The 19,050-nt window shown below is 29.0% G+C and overlaps 1 protein-coding gene across 2 annotated transcripts; it reads left to right on the forward strand.

The window, feature by feature from the left end:
* Nucleotides 1-538: 538 nt before the first annotated feature.
* LOC108328026 (MADS-box protein SOC1) lies at nt 539-18,661 on the forward strand. Of its 2 annotated transcripts, none has more exons than XM_052873809.1 (9): nt 539-866; nt 1,156-1,249; nt 1,380-1,573; nt 8,713-8,794; nt 17,511-17,572; nt 17,682-17,781; nt 17,865-17,906; nt 18,255-18,296; nt 18,388-18,523. In XM_052873809.1, exons 3-9 carry the CDS (start codon nt 1,392-1,394, stop codon nt 18,388-18,390), a joined length of 513 nt encoding a protein of 170 aa, XP_052729769.1. In that variant the 5' UTR covers nt 539-866; nt 1,156-1,249; nt 1,380-1,391; the 3' UTR covers nt 18,391-18,523. The 2 variants fall into 2 exon arrangements, with proteins under 2 accessions (XP_052729769.1, XP_017417288.1); XM_017561799.2 differs by having other exon boundaries at nt 548-866; nt 18,403-18,661.
* The last annotated feature ends 389 nt before the right edge of the window (nt 18,662-19,050 follow it).

A 19,050-nucleotide genomic window follows, 5' to 3' on the forward strand; every position in this document is an offset into this window, starting at 1 on the left:
TAGTCAACGAGTGGAGAGAGTAGAATAAGAATGAAGTTGTAGCTAAAAACTTAACAATAATGAGAATTAACAATGAATAACAATAATAAGAATAATTAAAAATAGTAAGTCACCATAAAGTGTTTGATGACAAGATGATGCGTTTTCGGTTTGTGATTGGCTAGCCATGTACGTCATCGTACGGACGAGGTTGATGTGTTTCTACCATCGTACTATTTTCTTACCTTTTAACTGTGTTCCCTGTCCCACACTTCATGCACTTCTGCAGCTGCAGTCCCACACTCTTTCTCTCTCCTTTCATTTTCGTTTTCAATTTCCTAAAAAGTTTACAGATAATATTTTATGAGGTTTTGATTCCCTTTCCCTTTATATTATTATATTATAGGTTCATTTTGGGGGCATCATTTTAAGATTTTTAGTATTTCTCCATACCTTTGACACTAAAACGTTTCTGTTTTGGACGCTGGACTTGGTTTTTACCAAATCAAGAAAAGGATGAGGTTCCAATTTTCTATTATAATAAAACATTTTGTTTCTTAATATGGTGGGGCTCGGGGAACCAATGGGGAAATAGGTGGATGAATAAGGAAAGCTTGGTCTGATTAGTCTATGTGCGTGCTTCCACTTTTTTCTGTGTTTCTCTGCACTTCTTGCTACCTCTCTTTTGGGACTTTCTTTCTTTTCATTCTCTCTCACACTTACCCCTCTTAGTTTTCTTCCCTTTTCTGTGCCTTATTCTCTCTTCACTGCTCAAAAACATTTACGGATTTTGCTAATTCGGTGCAAATCTGATTCCCTTTGACAAAACCCTCCTCATGGCTTATTGAGAAACAACAACTACAATTTCAACTTCCTTTTTCTAACCGGTAAGAATAATCAATTATCCATCAATCACATAATTTTTTTTTCATCTACAGAAAACCCCATCTCTCGGATATATGGTTCTTCTTGTCTAGATCCTTTTTCGGAACTCATGTACATTTACTTTTACTTTGCTGTTTCCTTAAAATCTGCATATCTGGGCTCTGTTGTCTTCGGTTATTCTTCTTCTTGTTTTCAGGCCTCAATTTCATTTATCCTCCTACAAGTCATGAATAACACTATTTTTGGCCTTTGATGTTTGATTCTCGTCTGTTGGAATCTTCTGTGTTTCAGCTTTTCTGGGTTTCCAAATCTTGCTAGGAGAAGGCTCAATTTTGGTGGAAACCTCTCGTAGAAGAAAGCATAGTTTCTGGGTTTGTTTTACTTGGTGAGAACTCCTTTGAGATACTACAGTAGTGTACTTTTTTCAGTTTTTTGTGGAAAACGAAGGCGTTTTTCTTACATAGTTCTTTTCCCTTTTTCTTCTTCTCTCTTTTTGTTGCTGATTCCCACATCAGAGGTGTGTAGAGATGGTGAGAGGAAAGACTCAAATGAGGCGCATAGAGAACGCCACAAGCAGGCAAGTTACCTTCTCCAAGCGGCGCAATGGGTTGCTGAAGAAGGCCTTTGAACTTTCTGTTCTTTGTGATGCTGAGGTTGCTCTCATCATTTTCTCTCCAAGAGGAAAGCTTTATGAGTTTGCAAGCTCCAGGTATGTATACAACATATGGATACTCGTAACAGTTCTTTTTTCTGTGCTTTCTGTCATAAATTGCTGCTTTGTGTGATTGTGCTGTATTTGCTAAATATGGTATTTTTTTTCCCTCTTCATGCAAAGGTTCCTTCCAAATTTGTAGCAAGTAGAAATCGTGTATATATATATATGAATGTGTTTCTCCTTCATCTTATTCTCAAGATCCTCATCATAATCACAGAAATATAATGGTGGATAAGAGATACGGGCTAAGGAGCTATTTTAGTTTAACTCAGTTTTGTATGCTGACCTTAGATAGCACCTACTGAGTTTTGTTTGAAGCCTTTGCTTTTGGGGCTTCAAGGAGCTGAGCAACAGAAAAAGGTTTTGTTTTTAGATTCAAGAGTTTAAGTGATTTAGGGAAACACCTCAATATCTGATGACATTAAATGACTTGGTTGCTTGGTGTTCTAATTTTTCTTTCTCTGATAAGCTACATTTTCGTACTGATGTGAAGTGCTAATCTTAACTTAAGCACAAGCACAAGTTCTGACAAAGATTAGCGATACAAATCACCAAAGTGTTTCAAAGTACTTCTGCATTGAACCTAATTCTAACTTTCTCTCACTTATGAAACTTGGCTTTTTGGATTTGAGTACCATTTAAAATTTCACAACTCTTGCGTTTTGGGGGGATAAGATATGTCTACCAACTTTTTCAAGCGTTGCTTCCTCTATAGGAATCTTTTGACACCCCATTTTCCACTTATATTTTTCCTTACCTCATTTTTCATTTCTCGTACGTTAGATCATAGTCACATGCGTGTTGCATAATTCAAAGTGGTGTCAAAGTCTCATTATGATATCTTGTATTAGGCTACATTGTAATTGAATAAAGGGTGAGTTTAGAGTGTAGGGAAAAATTGAGAGGAGCTGTACTATTTCCTTCAATAATGGAAAAAGAGCCATCACATGCATGCAGGTTATAGAGCACAGTATCGTATGTACTAAAATACTGACATCAAATTTCTTGGGAGAGATATAATTGAAAGTGAAAGGACTATATAATGACATGCACTACATGACTATGATTATATGACTCCAGTAATGTCTTCCTGCATTAATAAAATAATATTATTTGTGGGCGGGGAAATATAATGTCTCATGATTCAGACCTCTCATATGACTAAACTAAGTGGGCAATTCGTTCAACTGATACAATTTGCCAAAAGAAAAGGAAAAGGAAAACTCCATTAGCAAGGAGCTTGTGAAGTTCCATGAAATAATGGGCAGTGTATCACCACAGTTTCCGATACAAGTAGGGGCACACTAAACCTCCTTACGAGGTTGTTTATGTTTTCATTATTAACATGGTAAGAATTTCTAGATCATAGTTGAATCTGCAAGTTGTTATTTAATTTGGTCTGATCTATTTGTTTAATAACCACATGAGAATGGTTTGGTTTCTCCAAACATAACTTCAAAACCTTATCTATCAGTACATCTTCTTTTCCTTTTTTCCTTTTCTCTTTCTTGTTGAGTAGCATAAAAAGTACAATCGAAAATATTTTATTACAAGTAATGTACCATTGTATGTTTGTAGGATTATTCCAACCATTCGATTGAATGCTTGAAGCATGATGTGATACAATTTTTCTTTAAAGTTGCAGTGTTTTCTGAGAACCTGAATTATAAGAATCTTTTCCAAGTTCAGCAGTACAAATTTTATATACACCAATATACTTTTACTTGCTTTGATTCTTTATATTTGGCTTAAAGTGATTAATGTTTTTGAATGTTAATATCAACTTGTATGTTTTTTATGCATCATTAACTGAAAGAACTTGTATTGTGCTGCTAAACAAGTTGGTTTCCCCTCACGTGAACTGTCAAATGACATTTTTTCAACACAAGTACTACTACTTCTATATACTGAACAAGTTCTTAGTAGCCTCATTCTTTTATATTACCGAGAGAAGTGTGTTTCTTTTCTTTTTCTTTTAGTACAACAGCTTAAGAACTTATTTGTTGGCTGCTTGTGACAATTGTTTTGTGGTGTATGGAACCAATTTTTTATTAAATAAATCCTTAAAATGTTAACTGTAATCAATCTGTGACCTGAATTTGGAATTTATGATGATGGCTTTCTTGGCATTTGAATTTCGCCTTTTGAGTATTTTAACCGTGGTTGATGACGAGCTGCTAGGGTTTTTGTTGTGACTATTGTCGTTTGTGCAAATTTTTATTACCTTTTCCTTTTGGTGTGTTGCTGCCACTTGTTGAGTTTGAGCTGAATATCAAGAATTTCTCATTTACTCACCTATGTTTGCTTTCAATTATGATTTTTATATAAATTTCATTTTTCTTTTATAAGCAAAGAAGAATATTATTAAAGTTCAAGATAAGGTATATTCCAATCATCATTATACAACTAGCTGTAAATAAGTTTGAAAATTGTCAACGTAATCATGGAAACCCATATAATTGTGATAATACCAGTCTTATATCAATTAATGAAATTAATAGAATTGTATGACTTCAGTGAACTTAACTAAATAAAAATCAAATACTTCAAGTATTATTCATCATGCAATCCCTATTAATATTTTTCTCCAATATTCTTCTTTTTTTCTCCTTTTGTATAGCTAAAACCCTGCTATCTAATAGCCTTACTTTATGCTTCCAATAGCTTTCTTTGCATGTGGCAAAATATCTTAATCCATTTCCTAGTCAAAATTGTTTTTTTGTATTTTTTACTACATATATTCCAGTTTTTCTTTTAAGGTTTAAACCCTCCCTTAGTCCTCATTTTTGTATGGAAATCTCACTTCGGTCTTCATTTTTTTATCTGTCTCAATTGGATCACATTTTTTGTAAAAATGAACACATTTTACCCTAACCGTTAACTGGTCTCAGACGGCGTTAAATTAAGGCCACATGGTGTAGAGAGAATGTGTTGATGTGTGATGTGACATTATTTACTGGAGTGTTTTGATCAAATAAATAGTGGTGATGTGACATTATTTACTTCTCTTTATTTAATATTTTTAAAACCAAGATTTATTTATTTTTTATTTACTTTATAAAAGACTTTTTTTTTAAGTTTCACCACCTACAATGGGTTAGAACACAGTTATTCTTCAGAATTAAATTAGTTTATTTTTAATTACTTATTTTATTTATTTGATAATTTTTATTTAAAATTTTAATTTTCAAGTTTTACATAATATTTTAATATTATCTTTTTTCTTTAAATATAAATACATAAATATTAATTTTTATAAAAACTATTTAAAATAATTTTTTATTGTAATCATTAGATATATAATTTTATTACTTTGAAAAGTTAAAAATATAATATATATGTTGAATTTATTTCAATTTAAAAATAAAATAATTTAAAAAGATATATAATAAACATATTTTAGTTTAAAAAGAAATGTTTTCTCTTAAATAGTCATCTAAAAATATTAAATAAGTTATTATTTTTATATAATAATTTGATATAATATAAACAATTTTGTATATTAAAATTCAATTAAAATACACATAATTTTATAAAAATTTTAAAATTAAAAAAATAAATTTATAATAATTTAGTTCAAAATAATGACTAGTGAATATGATTAAATTGGATTATTAATTAAATTAATATATTTTTTAATATGTTATTAATTAAATTGGATTATTAATATATTATTAATTAAATTAATATATTATCTTAATATAAAAAATTGAAGAGAAAATATGGTGACGTGGCTTTAAGGATATTCACTTTAGGCATTTCAACACATTCTCTCTGCACGTAAAACACATTCTCTCTGAATCACGTGGCCTTAATTTAACGTCATTTGAGGTCAGTTAACGGTTAGGATAAAATGTGTTCATTTTTACAAAAAAATATGACCCAATTGAGACAGATGAAAAAATGAGGATCGAATTGAGATTTTCATACAAAAATGAGGATCAACGGAGGATTTAAACCTTCTTTTAACATATTCATTTGTACCTGTTTTTTCACCTATTTTTATCCCTTTAAAATTTAATATTCACTTGAAGAGAACAGTTTATCGTATAATAGTATATGAGACAACCTTTTTGTTTTTTTGAATTTGATATGTTCTTAGCTACACAAATAACTATGATATTTCCTTTTGTTTTAACAACCTTAATTTGTATCCTGTGCATGTCATTTCATTAACTTTCCCATCTTCATTACTTCCTAGTAATTCTTCTCTTGTTTTTGGGTAAAAAAATATAATATATTCTTTGCCATAATCCTATTCAAGTGAAAATTCTTTAATTTCCATCATGCATGTTTATTAACCTGTCTACTTAGAACTCTAGATAAACCAACCAATAAATTTACCTAAATACAGTATATTCGTAACAAAAAAGATACTTATACCCTTTTACATAATATATAAAATTTTCAGACTTTCTTTGCATTACGAATGTATGAAAAGGCATGGGGGAAATTAGATTAAATTTATCCAAGCTGTGATACATTATGCTTGTTTAAAGACAAATAATACATGAACATGAAATGCTTAAAGCTAAATTAATTTCATGTATAATGTTTTAGCTTGTAATGTCTTTGATTATGATGGGCTAGGGTTTTAGTTGTTAAGAAGTTGAATGGAACTATGGGGAGAATATTTTAAAAGATAGTGAGTAATTCATAATTAATCAGGTTCAAATTAATTTGAGAAGAATGTGTTAACTTTATCTGCTCTTCTAAGTGAGTATAAAATTAGTAGTGTTAACTGTTTATAGAAACTTAACACCAAATATTCCAACACAATTATGCTCATACATTTATTATTAATAGCTTATTTTTCTACCCATGATGACAAAAATTATGTGGAGCTTATTTGTATAATTTTTTTCAGAAACAAGTTTGAGAGATAAACAACTAAAAATGGATAACTTTCAGAAAGTTTTAATTAATAATGGATAAATTAAAAAAAAAACTATTTTTTTTCTTCTCAGTAATTTATGAAAAAAGTTTTGGCAGACATGTGCACACTATCTTATCTTGTATGTACGTTTTGTGCATATGTGGGTCAGTCTTTGGAATATGAGCTGCATATTTACATTCGTATGTTTTGATCTTAGTTTGATTTGAAGTATAACCAGGTAAAAACCTGCTCTGTTGTGTACGGATGCCGGATCTTTAGGAAAAAATTTCAATATGTATATATTTTTGCAAAGATAGTTTTTTTAAATAATTAGAACCTACGTGTAATTACAGATATATAATGCCTTGGTGTGAAGACAACAGAAAAAATGAATTTATTTAACAATTTTTTTTCATAAAGTATGAAATTAATAAACTAAAAGATATTTCAAAATCATAAATACTTTATTTCTAACAGTACCTTGTTTTCCCTTTAGTTGCCATACTTTAAGTTTCGATATTTCTACAATATCATTTCTGCCCATATCAATATTATTTTTTAAACACAAATTACAAACTGGAAAGAGAACACATTTGAAACCAGACAGTTTAAGAAAACACATTTTGGTTCTTTTGAGTTGTAACTTTGAATTTATTTGAGTTTACACATATTGAGAAAAGTAATAAACTGTTTAGTAAAAAAAATTTTATTAAAATGTTCTTACACTTTTATCTACTTTTTTTATAAAAAACATCATAATTCATTCTAACTAGACAGGCGTCATACTCCTCGATAATCATAAACTTATTGAGAATATACATATAAAAGAGAAGAAAACAGTACAGACAAACATATTTTGCATAATACACATTTTTATGAATATATAATATACTGAAGATTAATCTCACCTAATTGATTTGTGACTAACAATGGGATAATCTAGATTAGTATAAGTAGTTATTAAGGATAATATTAAAGTAAAATTGTAATGATTATATTGAAAGATTTAAATGAGTGTAAATTTTAGAATTATTGAAAATTTAAATGAGGGAGTATCTATTTAGAAAAACACCATCACTTTTAAAGAACACGAGTATTAAGAGATACACACCTTATAAGTCTAATCTTTGTTATTGACCATTAGCCTTTTCAAGTTGCTTTCCACCATTAAGTTACAATAGAAGAGTACAACTAGAATTGTATGTATCTTAGTTACTTTATATATATATATATATATATATATATATATATATATATATATATATATATATATATATATATATGTATATATATATATATATATATATATATATTAACAAATATGAACTCAAAATTTGTAACTTGGAGCACAAGTGCAATTGCTTTGTTATATAAAATCTCGTAGTAACGATAGAAACTAAATCTCTAACCTGCCATGTACTATAATTTCTAGCATACCTAGTATTTTTCTTACAAATAAAATTGAAATCTAATTATATTTTTGTAAAGTTCTGCATTAAGAAGTCGGAAACCAAAATAGTTTGTAATAGTAGGATGTCATTTTGATGATATACCATAAAATAAAATTTGAATTGTTATAATTAAAAGTGACAAATATGGGTCATTTATATGATTAATGTCACGATTAAGCACACAAGTAGGAATTTTGTGGCTTCTCTTTGTAAAGTCTTGATAAAGTCACATTTTTGCAATAAGAATGCCTAATAAAGATAACTCAGAAGCATTTATTCAATGAATAAAAATTAGTTGTTAAAATGCAATGATGTAATCATTTAAATATCTCACCAAAACATCCTAAATTATATGATATGAAATTTTTGGGTAGAATTGGATTGCTTTATATTTAACGAAAGGATTGTCATAATTAAAAAAAGAAATAGACATGATTTCAATATACAAATTTTTGAAATTTTCTTTTATAAAAAGGTGACAATACGAACACCTTAAAAAAAATTCTCTGTTTTATTCTTTTATATTTGTGTCTCTATAACCTGGGATAACCTAACCTTGTAGAATAAAACAATATCCAAAATAAATGAGGAAGAAATTAGAACATAACTTACTATTGAATGGTGCATATTGTTTGTTTGACATGTAACAGGTTTTGTCATTTTGCGTGGAAGATAAAACATTATTTTGAGTGGCAGAAAGTTTGGAAGACATTGATTACATATGTTGTGTCTGTTTTTGTGATGTTTAAGGAAGTTTTGATTTGTTGAGATGGATGAGTTAGTGATGTTGGGTTTTGATGAAACAGCATGCAGGAGACAATTGAACGCTACCGCAGGCATAACAGGAGTGCTCAAACAGTGAACAGATCTGATGAGAAGAATATGCAGGTATTATTTCGAATTTTGTTTTAGCTTTTCCTTCTTCCTTTTAGTTGTTGTTTTATTATATGCTTCTAGAATATGACTATAAACAATACAAACACTATATTGTACTACTACTTTACGTTCTCATTAGGTAAAACAAAAAGTTATAGTTTCAGGGAAAATTAAAATGAATTTGAATTGGATTTATTTTAAATTTGTTTCATTTTTTTCAAATATTTTGTTACATTAAACAATTGATTAAAAAATATAAGACAAAAAATTTCGATTGTCACCAAATACAAAAATATTAAATGTAAAAGTTATCATCAAATTATAATACTGACAAAGTTAATAAAAATATTCAACTAGAATCCAAAAAAATAACTACTATAAAATTTAATAAAGAAAAATATCTGGTCGATATCTACTGAAAAATAGTCTCATTAATAATGGTGGAGAAAATCTTATCAAAGATTATATGTGAAATCATTTCTATTAATGTTGACTAAAAGATTTTGACTTACTTTATTTGATGATAGTTTCAATAAAATGCATAAAAAAAATCCTGCTAACATAGACTAAAAAATAACTCTTCAACATTGAGTAAGAAGTAATTGATGTTAATTGAAAAATAATCACAATTAACATCAAATGAAAATAATTTCAATTGACACAATGACTTTTGACACAATTGTTTTTAACAATTGACATTAGAGGAAACTCTAATGTAGGATTCACACATATCAAATTGACATTGTAATTAAAAACAGTCATGTAAGAACGTTAGTTATTTGAGAGTCTCACGTCCATTAATGACGGTTATCATAACACATTAATGTTTAATTAATGCTATTTCAAACTAAAATTTGATAGCATTTGATATCTGTCTTGTCTTTAAATTTATGATGAGCATAGATTGTATATCAAAACTAAAAGATACCAAAATTAAAACACACAAAACTAAAACTTTCATAATCAAAATTTTGTCCTAGGATGCTATTGTGGGTCCTCTTGACATTCCAGTACATATATTATCCACTCCTATCTTATTTTCTTCTTAGTATCATCTATTATAGTTGATGGATTCTTGAATATTAGGTTTAAAGTTTGATATGATTTCTAACATGTGAAATATATATATATATATATATATATATATATATATATATATATATATATATATTATCTATGTTCAATCATCTCTAATTGCAGTTCAAATGATTGTTTTTATCCACGACATGACGTAATAGCCACGTCCTCATGAATGTTTTTACATGTTACACTAAACATGATAAGAAAAATAATCACATATCAAGATCATAAGTTGATAAACGAAAATTAATAACTTTAAGATGAACAAGTTTAAACCTTTTGATATAATACTTGAATTTATTGTGCTTTGGGCTTACTCACAACTCTAACTAAATTGGAAACATTATTAGAAACATAATTTAGTAATAATATAACTAAGTGGATGATTTGAAAAAAAGTACAAAATATATTGCAAGACAACAAATTGTACCCACACACGCATTATGTCCAAATCCTAGCGTATTTGATTAAAACAATGAACACAAAGACAAAAGTATGTCCCGTTCACAGAGATTGCATGTTCTTGATAATATTTAAGAACTCATAATCTCCATTTTCATACTCTTCATTGAAGTCACGTTCATTCATCTAGCTTTGTTCCATACTATGTTCATAACAAACTCCACCAATCTTAAATTTTTAACTTTCGCAAGTTAGGGCCCTACCCATTCGGAAAAAATATTTTTCATAATTTTCTAACTCTTATAAGAAGTCTAATATCATAAATTTGATAAAATTTTAGCAGCATTTTGCATTGGGTTTCGATGTACACGAAATGAAAGTGATGATTCATAACCCCAATCAAGTATGTATCCAGAGAACAATACAAAATGGTCTCATCTGAAATATTATCAAATTTACGCATAAACTTCAATGTACACATTATAGCGATTATTAAAAATAATTTTTTCAAACTATTTGATCAAGACAATTCAAAATTTAATACAAACAACTGAAAGTTTAATCATTTGTACTAAATTTCAAATAGGAACTAAGATTCACTCAATGTTTAATTAAAATGAACTTAATTTATAAATTCTTCCAACAAATCTAATAAATCTAAATTATATAAACCATCAAAATCTAATAAATTTATAATTAATTAGCTAACTAATAAAAACTAACAATTAAATTTAATAATCAACACTAAATAGATCATAATATAAATTAAAATGCACGTACTAAGATAAAACTAATAAAATTAAATATTCATATTAAAACTAAGATAAAACTAATACAAAAACTAAATAACTAAATATTTAATACTAAACATTCTAACAAAAAAATTTGGTTAAAAAGACTCCTTCAATTGTTTTTTCTCAAATCACTAAAACAATTTGGCCAAGATAAATCAAATCATGGGAACTAAAATGAAATGCAAGTCACAAACCAAACTAACCTTGTATCCAAGCCTTGATCCACAATGATGGAGGATGTGTTCTCAAAATCGTCGTTGAGTAGTGGAGGAGGAGGAGTCACAGACAATGGGAAATGGATAACTCGCCACCACTCGAAGTGGTTCAAAACGCTTACCTCACAAAATAATCGATAAAAACGAACAAAAATCACAACCAAGAAAATGTAGGAACATGAATTTGAGTAAAATGAAGCAAAATACAACTGTGGTCGTCGTCTCATATGCTGGTTCGCTTGGGAAGAGAAAGTGTGAAGAAACGGTGTAAAGAAATGAACTTCACGCCAGAGTTTTTAATATTTTAAAACCATTTGATGTGGGATAAGTGGGGGATTGACATCTTTGGACATCAGATACAAGGGGCGACGTCAAATCACCAATAAATGTCTGTTTAATGGGGGGTTGACGTTAAACTTGTATTTACAAAAATACCATCGGTCATTTTTTACCTTGGTTTTTTCTTAGATAGACTTTACATTTGTATCATTATAATCCCTTTTGTGTTAGTGACTTTAAAAAGTCACTAGTTAAAAAATAAATATCGATGATATTGACAAAAATTATCTTGAGTAAAAGAAAAACCATGCCAATGATGACTAAAATAATAGTTATGATAAACTTTAACTTAAAAGAAAATCTGCCAATGAAATAACAATATTGAGATGACATCCAAACTAAATCTTACTAAATGTGTCTTAACCAAATTAGGAGTCAAAGAGATGGTCTTTGGCACATTAGAAGTTGCAAATTTTTTTGTGGTAGTAGATAAATGATTTGGTGTGTTTTAAGTTGGACACTTGTATTTTGAAGGTGACTTAATAGTCATCAGTGGCTTTTCTTTTATCAGAAAAAAAAACATTGAATAAGGACAATTAGATTGTCGTAATCCATATTCAAAGAAATACATATATTCAAGAAAACAAATTCTTCTTTGTCAGCAATACAAAATTGACATTTAACTTATTGGTATTTACATTGGTTATAAATTTGATGTAGATTTCACTGATGTAATAAGTGTGTCATATTTTACATTGGTTATTAAATTGATGTAATATGTGTCACACATTAGTTATCTTAAAGAACTGATTTAATATGTGTTCTTGCAACATCATTGGAGTACACTGACAGTGGTTGTTACCAAGAACAAAAGTTAGAGGTGTAGTGTCACAAGTGAAGGTGTTGTTGTGACGCAGGCCCACAAAGTTTGAAGATGAGCATGTGACACTTGGTTGTTTGTGTTCATAGTTGGCGCCAACGATGTTGCACAATGTGTGGAGTGGGTTAGATAGTGGTTGGCTAATGATGGTTAGAAGAAAAAAACAACACAAAATCCAACATAACTAGATGGTGATGAATAACAATGGTAGTTGAGTAACACAACATTCCTGAATTGAGCATGAGGGGTGACAGTAACGATAGTGATTACCAGTGTGAGGGCGATGACGATGATGTCAACTATAAGTGCAAAATGTAAAAAAAGTAATGGTGTGAGCAAGAGGAGAAAAAGAAAAAGTATAAGGGTATGGATCATGGGAAAAAAGAATTACAAAGGGCATGACTAAGTGGAAAAAGAAGTAATAAAAATTTTTCATGACACATTACCTTGATTGGATTGAGAATTGTTGTAAAAAATATATATTACATTGTTTGTGAGCACAAGCATGTAATAGCTACCTATTTAAAACACATTACATTGATTCTTAGTCCAATTAATGATATATATATATATATATATATATACTTGTTTACTAAAATGACATTGTGTTTTCATATACAATTATTATTTTTAAATAGATGTAATTTATTGCTATAAAATATAAATTTTTCACTAGTGTAAGTCCAAAATAAACAATGTATTTACCAACTTATCAATCATCTAACTCAACCCTATATTCTATATTAGTCCTAATAACGTTAAACATAAAAGGCCCCACATTGCCAAAAAATATTAAGGTAATATACATTCAAGAGTTGGCTTAATTAAATTTCACATCCTTCGTAAATTTGAATATTTTAAATTGGGTTCCTATTACAAATTTTTATATTATTGAGTGCTAAACATTTTTACATTTTCAATTTAAGTGTTTGTCTTTTGATTTTTTTTATTAACTAGGTGACAATTGTTATTTTTTTCATGTCATTTTGTTTACTTGTCTTAACGTACTGAAAAATGTGAGGATTTGTGATTAATATCAAATGATATTGCAGTTAGTATAAATAATAGGTGATTTTTATTGCTTTTATTGAAGACTTGTTGAATAAGAACTATTATCGTCATATACATTAATAGTTATGATGATCCCTTAGTCATGGTAGATGATGACATGGAAGTCAACAAGGAGTATGACCTTGTTATTTAACATATTTTCAATGAAAGTAATAAAAATTATTTGTCATTTTACATTAACACATATATTAATCACAAAACTTTGACATTTTTTAACAAACAAAAACAACTAAGCAAGGTTACATAACAAGATATCCGACAATTCATCCGATTAATATAAAATTAAATGACAAACTTAATTTAAAAATAAATAAAAAATGAATATTCAATAAAATAAAAAAATTTAATGGAATTCAATTAAAAATGTTCAAAAGTTTTAGGATATTAAAATTCAATTAAGCCTCAAGATTTCTTTTATATTGAAAAACATTATTGAAAAAATAAAATAATAAAATACTTATGAGGGACCATCACCAATACTCATGATAAAAATAAAAATGAAATAAAATAACTCATACGAGCTAAATACCCCTAAACATAAACTAGTATCGATTATGAAAAACAGCTTAGGATATCATATAAAGATTCCCTCTTGATCAATCTTAAACTAACCAATTTATCATAACAATGATTACCTTTTTAAAAAATATAAGATATACAAAAACTTAACTTTCAAATTCGATTCATTTCTTTGTATTTAAGCCCTTCACAACCAATTTTGTATGGTTTTGGGCAAATCTCCTTTGATATATCAACTTCAACATCCATTTATTCTTGAGATTTCTCTTCCTTCTTTATGGTAGTTTTATAAACTCAAATACGTGATTCATTTAAAAAATTTACCTATTCTGCCATGGTTTTACACCGCTTGTCTCTTCCTGTTAGACAGCTTCTTCTTATGTTTTTAGCTCTCCCAAACCAACGAACAAACATATACTTTGATCCAAATGTTTTTGTGAAGGACAATACTAAATTCATAGTTAATTTTGTAGTAATTAGCTCAAGTGAAAATATCCTAAAATTTATATGTAAAATCATTATAATTGTTCTACCTCAACTAGAAATAACACCAATTTAAAGTATAAATATGAATTGCAAATTCTATTTTACAAACTGATGTCGTAGAATTGAGTTAGACTTAAAGTCTAATTTCATTTCTATTGACACATTTCTTACAATCATGACCCCTAAAATGGTCATGGGAGTATATATATATCTTGGGATCTCTAAGTTGTCTTCTCTAATTTGGTTTGATAATAATACTTAGACTAGAACCATATGGATCATATCCGCCGCCATTATTTGCTTCTGCACATGTTACCATTTACCTTTTACCCTTTCCTCAGTTGCATGAAAGCGTTTGAACACTTGTCTTTGGACATCAACACAAAAGCTCACACATCCTTTTTAGCATAAAGATGATTTAGTCATCCAAAATGTTAGCTCTCCTCTATCAAAGGACCATCTTAATACACCATATCTTAACGTTGTTGAAATTGTTCTAGAAGTGGTGCTTGAGGAGGAAAGTCAATGTCACTCTTAGAAACATCTACAAAGATAATTCTTTGCTCAACAAACTTCAAATCCTTCAGAAATCTTGCATTTTCAATATCAGAAAAGGATCTTGATGAGATTGTAAAATTTATAGCATCAAGAGCATTCAACATAATTAACAAAGTAACAAATCAGTTGTTTTTTCTTTCACATGATCTATAAGGTCATGCCTTATCTGAACAACCCAAATGTTAAGGTCTAATGTTAGACATATTTTCAATCCAGGGATAATAAGAAGTTTTTGTCAACTGCTTTGCTTGGTACTTTATTCAAGATGTAAAAAAGGTATATAAAGCTTATCTTCAAAATAACTATAATACTTCTTATCATCATTAAAAGAATTCAATCTTGTCGCTTTGTCGTGGGATCTCTTGTCCTTTTGTTGAATTTTTTTAATCACATATCATAAAATGGCACAAAAAGTTCCAAGACAATATACAAACAGAGAACAAAAAATTAAGAAATATAAACTGATAAACTGATCAATGTCACAGAAACATAAGGCACAGACTTAATGTAAAGAGAAAATAAAACAACAAAAACAATACTAACACATGACAAGGAATATAAACTGATAATGATGCAAAATATTGCTCCACTTGTCGAAAGAACTTCTTTGTAATAAATCCTCTAAATGATGCTGAAATGTTTGATTTCATTGTCATTAAGCATGTTTGATTGCATTTCACCTCTCAATTTTAAGTTCATATAGGGATTTTCTGAAGTAGGAAGTGGATCTCTCAGTCTTATGTTCAACATCAAAATCCATATTAAGGATTAACTCGTAGCTTCTCTCCAGACCTTCAAATTCATACTAATTAGTGTTGTGATGCTATTAACTAGTAAAAATAACCATGAACTCCAGAAACATGAACCGTGTATAGGCAAGAACAATGTGAAGGATTACCTAGTTATCACTCATCCAAAAAAAACATTTTAAGGTGGTACTTCATCTTCTTCTTGAATCCTTTGTATAGATTTTTCAATATTATCGATACAGTTTAATTTGACTTTGCTTGATCTTTTGAATTGTCTTTGTTGTGAATCTCATTCTCGTTTGTCCTTCAAGCTTGATATAGAAGGATATAATTTTATTCTTCAAGACGCTTATATATGTTCTCTTAGGAAAACAATTCAAACAATATTTGCAGATTTGATAATTAATCACACTTAAAATATTGTTGGATTTATTAAAGAGGAACCACTCTTTTCTCAAAACCTTAGATAATGAATTAATAGATCTTTCATCTTTATATAGTGATTTATTTTCTCATTTTTATCCAATGTGAGATTTGGACTCACTTAGATTTTCAACAAACACAACCACATAGACTAATTTGTTTCTTTGTAAGCAAATCATAAAACCATTACCGATAAAAATATTTTCAATCATACATTCTATAGTCGTTAAGAAAATCTTTTCAACACTTAATATTTATCTAGAAAGTATTTGATTGTTATGGCTTGTTCATAAATTAAATTTCAATTAAGAATGTATATGAACTATTAAACTGTCTATCGTGAGATTTTGACATAGGCACCCGATGGTCTGATGTTTCCTTCATTTGTCACAAAATATATTATACGATTTTAAAATAATTTAATCACATTCAAACCGACAAAACTCACTGAGGATCTAATGGTATTAGACCGTCTAGTGAGGTTCAAAGAATTAGATTATTTGAGGTTTTACCTAGACAATTCATCTCAAAATACCTCATACCACATTAGTTACTATTGATGGAAAGATAAATTTGTATGTAGTATACTAAATGTAGTGATCGAACACTAATTCAATTCTGCCAAATGATTTTTCATGGGAGTAATTATTGTTCACATATAAAATTTTATATTTGTATAAATTCACTATTTTATTTTAGATGACAGAATTTATTCTCAGGCGTAGCACTGAGGTTTTCCTTTCAGGACTGAGTTACAGAGTAATAGCAACTGTTAGAAGTGCTGAGTGCAAAAGTGTAGCACCATATGCTAATGATTCCACAAACATTTTCCAAAGAATTCAATACTTCAAATTCAAAACAATCTAAAAATTCACGAACCAATAAAGACCAGAATATCAATCCATTAAAACAGTTCAAGCACATCATACCAATAAAAACCACATATCCTAATGATGTAACAATGATGATGGGCTCTAATATTTGGAATATCTATTTTCTTAAAGTAGAGAATATATATGCCAACCCTAGAACTTATTTCATGCTAATTTACCAAAGATTTAAAAATTTGGCAAATATCTAGATCTATAGATATTTAAACTAGGTGACGGAAAATTCCTAAGAAAACTATTAATAAATCCTGAAAATTGTAAATTATAGAAACCTCCTCATATCCTTAACATTTTTCAGCACTATTTTTATTTACTGTGTCATGTTATAGATATTAAGTTTTAGAATACCGAGGAGTGAATGAAACTTCCTTATACATTGCAGCATTTGAAGCAAGAAACAGCAAACTTGATGAAGAAGATTGAGCTTCTTGAAGCTTCAAAACGGTTCAATATCTTACTTTTCTATCCATTTTTACATACTGTTTGTATACACTTTTACTTTCCACTCACAAAAAAGAGAACATATGTTGCATGTATACTACTCATTCCTCAGGAAGCTCTTGGGAGAAGGATTGGGTTCATGCTCCTTGGAAGAACTGCAACAGATAGAACAACAGTTGGAAAGGAGTGTAAGCAACGTTCGTGCAAGAAAGGTTAGCTAAAACAAGCTCATGAAATTTTCAATTTTAATATTCCAATTCGATAAATATCTGAACCCCATCTTTTTTATATTCAGAATCAGGTTTACAAGGATCAAATCGAGCAACTAAAAGAAAAGGTAAGTTGCTCATATTGTTGACGTGGTTGGAGTTGAATTTGTGAATGATTCCAAATGGGGACAACTGCAATCTGCATCTGTTTGAAGTTGATTTTGATATCAACCATTTATGTTTTGTCTACATATAGATATGAACTGCTGTTATAGGCACTGTTCTTGTTGTTTTGTGTTTAAATTTAGTCTTGTACTATTCTGTGTTCATGATTGATTATCTATGATTTGATAAGGAGAATCAAAACTGTTTTTACTTCCCATGATTTCTGCAGTTTTTAAGAAAGAAATAAAAAGAAACCTCTGGTTGGATTACATGAAAGAGATGCTAACAAGTGTGTTTTGATTACAATACAGGAAAGAACCCTATATACTGAAAATGCCAGGCTGTGTGAGCAGGTGAAATTACAGTACTGTTAAAACTGTGTAGAATTTATCTTGGAGATGTTTGTTAAAATAACAAAGTGAAACACCATGTTATATCTAACAGTAACTTTGCAAACAGTATGGTATCCAGCAACAGCCAGGAACAAAGGAAGTGAGAGAAAATCAACCGTATGAAGAAAGCAGTCCAAGTTCAGAAGTGGAGACTGAATTGTTCATCGGACTACCCAGGTCTACTTTAACATAATCTAGTCCTTGCTTATGCAACTGTGAAATAAGGAGAAGCCCAACTGTAATCTATAATGTCACATGTTTCCTTGTACTGAGATGAATAATATTGTCGCTTGAATTTTATAATTTAATGATTAGGGTTTAGTTAATCCCTGTCTTCCTCATTTATGACCTTTATTAGTTACTCTCATGTTATGTGGAAGAAATTGGGGCATGCTAGAACTATGAAATTACCAGACAGATTATTGGACTGTCTATCTAAAATACCCTTTGTTGATAAAATTGATAATTTTTTGAACTTTTTAAGATGTTGAATACGGTAAGAGTGACAAAATCTATATATATAATATGTATATCACAATATCAGTGTTCAAAATCTATATACCTCTATTCTATATAATGTGCCAACACTAAAATATATTTTGATAACAACCAAATTTCAAGCAACATAAATCACAAAATATGGCAGGCAACATATCATTCTTTGCAAGCCTTTCACAACAACGAAATGTGGCACACTTTGTCAAAGTTTGAATTC

The sequence above is a fragment of the Vigna angularis genome, chromosome 2 (genome assembly GCF_016808095.1).
Source record: "Vigna angularis cultivar LongXiaoDou No.4 chromosome 2, ASM1680809v1, whole genome shotgun sequence".
Classification (NCBI taxonomy): Eukaryota; Viridiplantae; Streptophyta; class Magnoliopsida; order Fabales; family Fabaceae; genus Vigna; species Vigna angularis.